The following is a 12408-nucleotide window of genomic DNA, read 5'->3' as shown; positions in this document are numbered from 1 at the left end:
CCTTCATCAGGAATCCCAGGACCGCTAAGTATACGGTGCTAGGTCCTTCATCAGGAATCCCAGGACCGCTAAGTATCCGATGCTAGGTCCTTCATCAGGAGTCCCGAACCGCTAAGTATCCGGTGCTGGGTCCTTCATCAGGAATCCCAGGACCGCTAAGTATCTGGTGCTGGGTCCTTCATCAGGAATCCCGAATCACCAAGTCTCCGGTGCTAGGTCCTTCATCAGGAATCCCGAACCGCTGTACGAGGAGAACAAGTATCTGGTGCCAGATCCTTCAACAGGAATCCCGAACCGCTATGTATCCGGTGCTAGGTCCTTCATCAGGAATCCTGAACCGCTAAGTATCTGGTGCTGGGTCCTTCATCAGGAATCCCGAAACGCTATGTATCCGGTGCTAGGTCCTTCATCAGGAATCCCAGAACCGCTAAGTATCTGATGCTAGGTCCTTCATCAGGAATCCCAGGACCGCTAAGTATCTGGTGCTGGGTCCTTCATCAGGAATCCCGAACCACTGTACAAGGAGAACAAGTATCTGGTGCTGGGTCCTTCATCAGGAATCCCGAACCACTGTACAAGGAGAACAAGTATCTGGTGCTAGGTCCTTCATCAGGAATCCTGAACCGCTAAATATCTGGTGCTGGGTCCTTCATCAGGAATCCCGAACCACTGTACAAGGAGAACAAGTATCTGGTGCTGGGTCCTTCATCAGGAATCCCGAACCACTGTACAAGGAGAACAAGTATCTGGTGCTAGGTCCTTCATCAGGAATCCTGAACCGCTAAATATCTGATGCTGGGTCCTTCATCAGGAATTCCAAACCACTGTACAAGGAGAACAAGTATCTGGTGCTAGGTCCTTCATCAGGAATCCTGAACCGCTAAACATCTGGTGCTAGGTCCTTCATCAGGAACCAAGAACCTCAGCTTCTCAATCTGAAGACACCTGCTCAGCTCCTCCTGTATGAATTTTGGCGCCGGTTGGAACCCTTACTTCAGGTCCGGGGCCATAATTCTTCCGGTTTGCCGTGCGACTGGCGGCCAGAGCGAGCTTTACCCCATGGAGGTCTTGGACAGGCCCCCCGAGAGTCCGAGCAGTCCCCTGCATTAACCCCACGGGGCTGCTGCACGGGAACACGCCAGACCAGCCTTATTAGGAGCCGACGAGGGAAGGTGAGGGCCTGCGCTCCCATACCGGAGGAGGGACAGGAACCCGCTGGGGATGTGGCCCCCACCTTGTACTCTGGCGCGGAGGAGGATTTCTGACATTTTGCTGAAGGGCGAGCAGGCGCCGATCTGGGGGAACTACATAAGAATTTGGTAAACATCATTAAGAACCTATGACAACACGGATATGACCCCCTGATGTGACCCCTGATACACCTGCTGTACCTCCTTATGGTCGATGCTGGAGAAGTCCACACCATTCACCTCCACAATCTGATCCCCAACCTGACGGGAAGAAGAAAGACCAATGAGGAGAAGAGACTGCAGGACAAGCAGCGCAGAGAAATAGATGGCGGTCCTCACCTCCAGGCCCACCTCTGCAGACAGCGAGCCGGGCTTCACATTACTCACAAATATCCCCGGCTTCTGGGAGGGGCCACTGGAAATACTGCAGACAAATGGGAGGGGCAAAGGGTTAATACAAGCAAAACTCCTTCCCCATCACCCGTGCTAAACCAGGAACCTAATACCCAAGCATCCCCCATAAACCATCCCTACAGGACACCCCATCTCCTGTACTACATACACCCCAAGCATCCCCCATAAACCATCCATACAGGACACCCCATCTCCTGCACTACATACACCCCATGCATCCCCCATAAACCATCCATACAGGACACCCCATCTCCTGCTCTACATACACCCCAAGGATCCTCCATAAACCATCCCTACAGGACACCCCATCTCCTGTACTACATACACCCCAAGGATCCTCCATAAACCATCCCTACAGGACACCCCATCCCCTGTACTACATACACCCCAAGCATCCCCCATAAACCATCCCTACAGGACACCCCATCTCCTGCACTACATACACCCCAAGCATCCCCCATAAACCATCCATACAGGACACCCCATCTCCTGCTCTACATACACCCCAAGGATCCCCCATAAACCATCCATACAGGACACCCCATCTCCTGTACTACATACACCCCAAGCATCCCCCATAAACCATCCCTACAGGACACCCCATCTCCTGTACTACATACACCCCAAGCATCCCCCATAAACCATCCATACAGGACACCCCATCTCCTGCACTACATACACCCCAAGCATCCCCCATAAACCATCCATACAGGACACCCCATCTCCTGTACTACATAAACCACAAGCATCCCCCATAAACCATCCATACAGGACACCCCATCTCCTGTACTACATACACCCCAAATATCCCCCATAAACCATCCCTACAGGACACCCCATCTTCTGTACTACATACACCCCAAGCATCCCCCATAAACCATCCACACAGGACACCCCATCTCCTGTACTACATACACCCCAAGCATCCCCCATAAACCATCCACACAGGACACCCCATCTCCTGTACTACATACATCCCAAGCATCCTCCATAAACCATCCATACAGGACACCCCATCTCCTGTACTACATACACCCCAAGCATCCCCCATAAACCATCCATACAGGACACCCCTTCTCCTGCACTACATACACCCCAAGCATCCCCCATAAACCATCCATACAGGACACCCCATCTCCTGCACTACATACACCCCAAGCATCCCCCATAAACCATCCATACAGGACACCCCATCTCCTGCACTACATACACCCCAAGCATCCCCCATAAACCATCCATACAGGACACCCCATCTCCTGCACTACATACACCCCAAGCATCCCCCATAAACCATCCATACAGGACACCCCATCTCCTGCTCTACATACACCCCAAGGATCCCCCATAAACCATCCATACAGGACACCCCATCTCCTGTACTACATACACCCCAAGCATCCCCCATAAACCATCCCTACAGGACACCCCATCTCCTGTACTACATACACCCCAAGCATCCCCCATAAACCATCCATACAGGACACCCCATCTCCTGCACTACATACACCCCAAGCATCCCCCATAAACCATCCATACAGGACACCCCATCTCCTGTACTACATAAACCACAAGCATCCCCCATAAACCATCCATACAGGACACCCCATCTCCTGTACTACATACACCCCAAATATCCCCCATAAACCATCCCTACAGGACACCCCATCTTCTGTACTACATACACCCCAAGCATCCCCCATAAACCATCCACACAGGACACCCCATCTCCTGTACTACATACACCCCAAGCATCCCCCATAAACCATCCACACAGGACACCCCATCTCCTGTACTACATACATCCCAAGCATCCTCCATAAACCATCCATACAGGACACCCCATCTCCTGTACTACATACACCCCAAGCATCCCCCATAAACCATCCATACAGGACACCCCTTCTCCTGCACTACATACACCCCAAGCATCCCCCATAAACCATCCATACAGGACACCCCATCTCCTGCACTACATACACCCCAAGCATCCCCCATAAACCATCCCTACAGGACACCCCATCTCCTGCACTACATACACCCCAAGCATCCCCCATAAACCATCCATACAGGACACCCCATCTCCTGCTCTACATACACCCCAAGGATCCTCCATAAACCATCCCTACAGGACACCCCATCTCCTGCACTACATACACCCCAAGCATCCCCCATAAACCATCCCTACAGGACACCCCATCTCCTGCACTACATACACCACAAGCATCCCCCATAAACCATCCCTACAGGACACCCCATCTCCTGTACTACATACACCCCAAGCATCCCCCATAAACCATCCATACAGGACACCCCATCTCCTGCACTACATACACCCCAGGCATCCCCCATAAACCATCCATACAGGACACCCCATCTCCTGCACTACATACACCCCAGGCATCCCCCATAAACCATCCATACAGGACACCCCATCTCCTGTACTACATACACCCCAAGCATCCCCCATAAACCATCCCTACAGGACACCCCATCTCCTGTACTACATACACCCCAAGGATCCCCCATAAACCATCCACACAGGACACCCCATCTCCTGCACTACATACACCTCAAGCATCCCCCATAAACCATCCACACAGGACACCCCATCTTCTGTACTACATACACCCCAAGGATCCCCCATAAACCATCCATACAGGACACCCCATCTCCTGTACTACATACACCCCAAGCATCCCCCATAAACCATCCATACAGGACACCCCATCTCCTGTACTACATACACCCCAAGCATCCCCCATAAACCATCCACACAGGACACCCCATCTCCTGTACTACATACACCCCAAGCATCCCCCATAAACCATCCACACAGGACACCCCATCTCCTGCACTACATACACCCCAAGCATCCCCCATAAACCATCCATACAGGACACCCCATCTCCTGCACTACATACACCCCAAGCATCCCCCATAAACCATCCCTACAGGACACCCCATCTCCTGTACTACATACACCCCAAATATCCCCCATAAACCATCCACACAGGACACCCCATCTCCTGTACTACATACACCCCAAGCATCCCCCATAAACCATCCACACAGGACACCCCATCTCCTGTACTACATACACTCCAAGCATCCCCCATAAACCATCCATACAGGACACCCCATCACCTGTACTACATACACCCCAAGCATCCCCCATAAACCATCCATACAGGACACCCCATCTCCTGTACTACATACACCCCAAGCATCCCCCATAAACCATCACTAAAGGACACCCCATCTCCTGTACTACATACACCCCAAGCATCCCCCATAAACCATCCCTACAGGACACCCCATCTCCTGTACTACATACACTCCAAGCATCCCCCATAAACCATCCATACAGGACACCCCATCTCCTGTACTACATACACCCCAAGCATCCTCCATAAACCATCCATACAGGACACCCCATCTCCTGTACTACATACACCCCAAGCATCCCCCATAAACCATCCATAGAGAACACCCCATCTCCTGCACTACATACACCCCAAGCATCCCCCATAAACCATCCCTACAGGACACCCCATCTCCTGTACTACATACACCCCAAATATCCCCCATAAACCATCCACACAGGACACCCCATCTCCTGTACTACATACACCCCAAGCATCCCCCATAAACCATCCACACAGGACACCCCATCTCCTGTACTACATACACTCCAAGCATCCCCCATAAACCATCCATACAGGACACCCCATCACCTGTACTACATACACCCCAAGCATCCCCCATAAACCATCCATACAGGACACCCCATCTCCTGTACTACATACACCCCAAGCATCCCCCATAAACCATCCCTAAAGGACACCCCATCTCCTGTACTACATACACCCCAAGCATCCCCCATAAACCATCCATACAGGACACCCCATCTCCTGTACTACATACACCCCAAGCATCCCCCATAAACCATCCATACAGGACACCCCATCTCCTGTACTACATACACCCCAAGCATCCTCCATAACCCATCCCTACAGGACACCCCATCTCCTGTACTACATACACTCCAAGCATCCCCCATAAACCATCCATACAGGACACCCCATCTCCTGTACTACATACACCCCAAGCATCCCCCATAAACCATCCCTACAGGACACCCCATCTCCTGCACTACATACACCCCAAGCATCCCCCATAAACCATCCCTACAGGACACCCCATCTCCTGCATTACATACACCCCAAGCATCCCCCATAAACCATCCATACAGGACACCCCATCTCCTACACTACATACACCCCAAGCATCCCCCATAAACCATCCACACAGGACACCCCATCTCCTGTACTACATACACCCCAAGCATCCCCCATAAACCATCCACACAGGACACCCCATCTCCTGTACTACATACACCACAAGCATCCCCCATAAACCATCCACACAGGACACCCCATCTCCTGTACTACATACACCCCAAGGATCCCCCATAAACCATCCACACAGGACACCCCATCTCCTGTACTACATACACCCCAAGGATCCCCCATAAACCATCCACACAGGACACCCCATCTCCTGTACTACATACACTCCAAGCATCCCCCATAAACCATCCATACAGGACACCCCATCTCCTGTACTACATACACCACAAGCATCCCCCATAAACCATCCACACAGGACACCCCATCTCCTGTACTACATACACCCCAAGGATCCCCCATAAACCATCCACACAGGACACCCCATCTCCTGTATTACATACACCCCAAGGATCCCCCATAAACCATCCACACAGGACACCCCATCTCCTGTACTACATACACCCCAAGCATCCCCCATAAACCATCCCTAAAGGACACCCCATCTCCTGTATTACATACACCCCAAGCATCCCCCATAAACCATCCATACAGGACACCCCATCTCCTGCACTACATACACCCCAAGCATCCCCCATAAACCATCCATACAGGACACCCCATCTCCTGTACTACATAAACCACAAGCATCCCCCATAAACCATCCCTACAGGACACCCCATCTCCTGTACTACATACACCCCAAGCATCCCCCATAAACCATCCATACAGGACACCCCATCTCCTGTACTACATACACCCAAGCATCTCCCATAAACCATCCCTACAGGACACCCCATCTCCTGTACTACATACACCCCAAGCATCCCCCATAAACCATCCCTACAGGACACCCCATCTCCTGTACTACATACACCCCAAGCATCCCCCATAAACCATCCCTACAGGACACCCCATCTCCTGTACTACATACACCCCAAGCATCCTCCATAAACCATCCATACAGGACACCCCATCTCCTGTACTACATACACCCCAAGCATCCCCCATAAACCATCCACACAGGACACCCCAACTCCTGTACTACATACACCCCAAGCATCCCCCATAAACCATCCCTACAAGACACCCCATCTCCTGTATTACATACACCCCAAGCATCCCCCATAAACCATCCATACAGGACACCCCATCTCCTGCTCTACATACACCCCAAGGATCCCCCATAAACCATCCACACAGGACACCCCATCTCCTGTACTACATACACCCCAAGCATCCCCCATAAACCATCCATACAGGACAACCCATCTCCTGTACTACATACACCCCAAGCATCCCCCATAAACCATCCACACAGGACACCCCATCTCCTGTACTACATACACCCCAAGGATCCTCCATAAACCATCCCTACAGGACACCCCATCTCCTGTACTACATACACCCCAAGCATCCCCCATAAACCATCCCTACAGGACACCCCATCTCCTGTACTACATACACCACAAGCATCCCCCATAAACCATCCACACAGGACACCCCATCTCCTGTACTACATACACCCCAAGGATCCCCCATAAACCATCCACACAGGACACCCCATCTCCTGTACTACATACACCCCAAGGATCCCCCATAAACCATCCACACAGGACACCCCATCTCCTGTACTACATACACTCCAAGCATCCCCCATAAACCATCCATACAGGACACCCCATCTCCTGTACTACATACACCCCAAGCATCCCCCATAAACCATCCATACAGGACACCCCATCTCCTGTACTACATACACCCCAAGCATCCCCCATAAACCATCCACACAGGACACCCCATCTCCTGCACTACATACACCCCAAGCATCCCCCATAAACCATCCATACAGGACACCCCATCTCCTGTACAACATAAACCACAAGCATCCCCCATAAACCATCCATACAGGACACCCCATCTCCTGTACTACATACACCCCAAATATCCCCCATAAACCATCAATACAGGACATCCCATCTCCTGTACTACATACACCCCAAGCATCCCCCATAAACCATCCACACAGGACACCCCATCTCCTGTACTACATACACCCCAAGCATCCCCCATAAACCATCCACACAGGACACCCCATCTCCTGTACTACATACATCCCAAGCATCCTCCATAAACCATCCATACAGGACACCCCATCTCCTGTACTACATACACCCCAAGCATCCCCCATAAACCATCCACACAGGACACCCCATCTCCTGCACTACATACACCACAAGCATCCCCCATAAACCATCCCTACAGGACACCCCATCTCCTGTACTACATACACCCCAAGGATCCCCCATAAACCATCCACACAGGACACCCCATCTCCTGTACTACATACACCCCAAGGATCCTCCATAAACCATCCCTACAGGACACCCCATCTCCTGTACTACATACACCCCAAGCATCCCCCATAAACCATCCATACAGGACACCCCATCTCCTGCACTACATACACCCCAAGCATCCCCCAGAAACCATCCTTACAGGACACCCCATCTCCTGCACTACATACACCCCAAGCATCCCCCATAAACTATCCATACAGGACACCCCATCTCCTGCACTACATACACCCCAAGCATCCCCCATAAACCATCCATACAGGACACCCCATCTCCTGCACTACATACACCCCAAGCATCCCCCATAAACCATCCATACAGGACACCCCATCTCCTGCACTACATACACCCCAAGCATCCCCCATAAACCATCCACACAGGACACCCCATCTCCTGCACTACATACACCCCAAGCATCCCCCATAAACCATCCACACAGGACACCCCATCTCCTGTACTACATACACCCCAAGCATCCCCCATAAACCATCCACACAGGACACCCCATCTCCTGTACTACATACACCCCAAGGATCCCCCATAAACCATCCACACAGGACACCCCATCTCCTGTACTACATACACCCCAAGGATCCTCCATAAACCATCCCTACAGGACACCCCATCTCCTGTACTACATACACCCCAAGCATCCCCAATAAACCATCCCTACAGGACACCCCATCTCCTGTACTACATACACCCCAAGCATCCCCCATAAACCATCCCTACAGGACACCCCATCTCCTGTACTACATACACCACAAGCATCCCCCATAAACCATCCACACAGGACACCCCATCTCCTGTACTACATACACCCCAAGGATCCCCCATAAACCATCCACACAGGACACCCCATCTCCTGTACTACATACACCCCAAGGATCCCCCATAAACCATCCACACAGGACACCCCATCTCCTGTACTACATACACCCCAAGCATCCCCCATAAACCATCCCTAAAGGACACCCCATCTCCTGTATTACATACACCCCAAGCATCCCCCATAAACCATCCATACAGGACACCCCATCTCCTGCACTACATACACCCCAAGCATCCCCCATAAACCATCCATACAGGACACCCCATCTCCTGTACTACATAAACCACAAGCATCCCCCATAAACCATCCCTACAGGACACCCCATCTCCTGTACTACATACACCCCAAGCATCCCCCATAAACCATCCATACAGGACACCCCATCTCCTGTACTACATACACCCAAGCATCTCCCATAAACCATCCCTACAGGACACCCCATCTCCTGTACTACATACACCCCAAGCATCCCCCATAAACCATCCCTACAGGACACCCCATCTCCTGTACTACATACACCCCAAGCATCCCCCATAAACCATCCCTACAGGACACCCCATCTCCTGTACTACATACACCCCAAGCATCCTCCATAAACCATCCATACAGGACACCCCATCTCCTGTACTACATACACCCCAAGCATCCCCCATAAACCATCCACACAGGACACCCCAACTCCTGTACTACATACACCCCAAGCATCCCCCATAAACCATCCATACAGGACACCCCATCTCCTGTACTACATACACCCCAAGCATCCCCCATAAACCATCCATACAGGACACCCCATCTCCTGTACTACATACACCCCAAGCATCCCCCATAAACCATCCCTACAGGACACCCCATCTCCTGTACTACATACACTCCAAGCATCCCCCATAAACCATCCATACAGGACACCCCATCTCCTGTACTACATACACCCCAAGCATCCCCCATAAACCATCCCTACAAGACACCCCATCTCCTGTATTACATACACCCCAAGCATCCCCCATAAACCATCCATACAGGACACCCCATCTCCTGCTCTACATACACCCCAAGGATCCCCCATAAACCATCCACACAGGACACCCCATCTCCTGTACTACATACACCCCAAGCATCCCCCTTAAACCATCCATACAGGACACCCCATCTCCTGTACTACATACACCCCAAGCATCCCCCATAAACCATCCACACAGGACACCCCATCTCCTGTACTACATACACCCCAAGGATCCTCCATAAACCATCCCTACAGGACACCCCATCTCCTGTACTACATACACCCCAAGCATCCCCCATAAACCATCCCTACAGGACACCCCATCTCCTGTACTACATACACCACAAGCATCCCCCATAAACATCCACACAGGACACCCCATCTCCTGTACTACATACACCCCAAGGATCCCCCATAAACCATCCACACAGGACACCCCATCTCCTGTACTACATACACCCCAAGCATCCCCCATAAACCATCCACACAGGACACCCCAACTCCTGTACTACATACACCCCAAGCATCCCCCATAAACCATCCATACAGGACACCCCATCTCCTGTACTACATACACCCCAAGCATCCCCCATAAACCATCCCTACAGGACACCCCATCTCCTGCACTACATACACCTCAAGCATCCCCCATAAACCATCCATACAGGACACCCCATCTCCTGTACTACATACACCTCAAGCATCCCCCATAAACCATCCATACAGGACACCCCATCTCCTGCACTACATACACCTCAAGCATCCCCCATAAACCATCCACACAGGACACCCCATCTCCTGCACTACATACACCTCAAGCATCCCCCATAAACCATCCATACAGGACACCCCATCTCCTGTACTACATACACCCAAGCATCTCCCATAAACCATCCCTACAGGACACCCCATCTCCTGTACTACATACACCCCAAGCATCCCCCATAAACCATCCCTACAGGACACCCCATCTCCTGTACTACATACACCCCAAGCATCCCCCATAAACCATCCATACAGGACACCCCATCTCCTGTACTACATACACCCCAAGCATCCCCCATAAACCATCCATACAGGACACCCCATCTCCTGTACTACATACACCCCAAGGATCCCCCATAAACCATCCATACAGGACACCACATCTCCTGTACTACATACACCCCAAGCATCCCCCATAAACCATCCATACAGGACACCCCATCTCCTGTACTACATACACCCCAAGGATCCCACATAAACCATCCCTACAGGACACCCCATCTCCTGTACTACATACACCCAAGCATCCCCCATAAACCATCCATACAGGACACCCCATCTCCTGTACTACATACACCCCAAGCATCCCCCATAAACCATCCATACAGGACACCCCATCTCCAGTACTACATACACCCAAGCATCCCCCATAAACCATCCACACAGGACACCCCATCTCCTGTACTACATACACCCCAAGGATCCCCCATAAACCATCCTTACAGGACACCCCATCTCCTGTACTACATACACCCAAGCATCCCCCATAAAGCATCCCTACAGGACACCCCATCTCCTGTACTACGTACACCCCAAGGAACCCCCATAAACCATCCATACAGGACACCCCATTTCCTGCTCTACATACACCCCAAGCATCCCCCATAAACCATCCATACAGGACACCCCATCTCCTGTACTACATACACCCCAAGCATCCCCCATAAACCATCCATACAGGACACCCCATCTCCTGCACTACATACACCCCAAGCATCCCCCATAAACCATCCATACAGGACACCCCATCTCCTGCACTACATACACCCCATCTCCTGCACACTGTCCTCCCTCACCATCAGGTTGTGACCATCCCATGAGAAGCCCTTGCACCCACCTGCACCCCATTCCCGTTGTGCCCACTAAGCTGATGAAGACCTTCTTCTCCTTGACATCTCTTCCTCCTATGGACGCCAGTCCTGCCACGCTGCTTTTCCCATCCTGTCGACACAACGTTAATTGTTATTAAAGAAAAAGTTTTTGTGGTGCACACGATCCCCTATAGGAGCTGCCAAACAGTCACAGATGGATCCCACATCCAGCAATCAGTGCCGTGTGACCGGAGCTCCTTATATATCCTCTGATAAATCGGCCATTTCACTCCTTTCCCTTCTGTTCCCAATTCTTCCGTACATTCCACACAGCCGGTATCTGGATGGGAATAGATCGCTATTCACACAGGGCTAAGCTGCGTTTTCTTGCCTCCTGTAGCCAATAGTGA

At 51.6% G+C, this 12408-nt stretch overlaps 1 protein-coding gene across 1 annotated transcript in view; it reads right to left on the bottom strand.

Moving 5' to 3' along the window:
- The window catches only part of LOC140111357 (harmonin-like), a gene marked incomplete at its 5' end in the record, with an annotated part of 48783 nt that extends 36655 nt beyond the window's left edge, over positions 1-12128 (bottom strand). The window contains 3 exons of the mRNA XM_072132367.1: positions 1392-1451; positions 1530-1614; positions 12025-12128. Coding sequence (XP_071988468.1) covers positions 1392-1451; positions 1530-1614; positions 12025-12128 — 249 coding nt within the window. The remainder of the gene's footprint in view (positions 1-1391; positions 1452-1529; positions 1615-12024) is intronic.
- Between the last annotated feature and the right edge of the window lie 280 nt (positions 12129-12408).

Source organism: Engystomops pustulosus, unplaced genomic scaffold (assembly GCF_040894005.1).
Source record: "Engystomops pustulosus unplaced genomic scaffold, aEngPut4.maternal MAT_SCAFFOLD_434, whole genome shotgun sequence".
Classification (NCBI taxonomy): Eukaryota; Metazoa; Chordata; class Amphibia; order Anura; family Leptodactylidae; genus Engystomops; species Engystomops pustulosus.
Note: the sequence above shows the minus strand (reverse complement) of the source record. Positions and strands in the feature narration are given on the sequence as shown.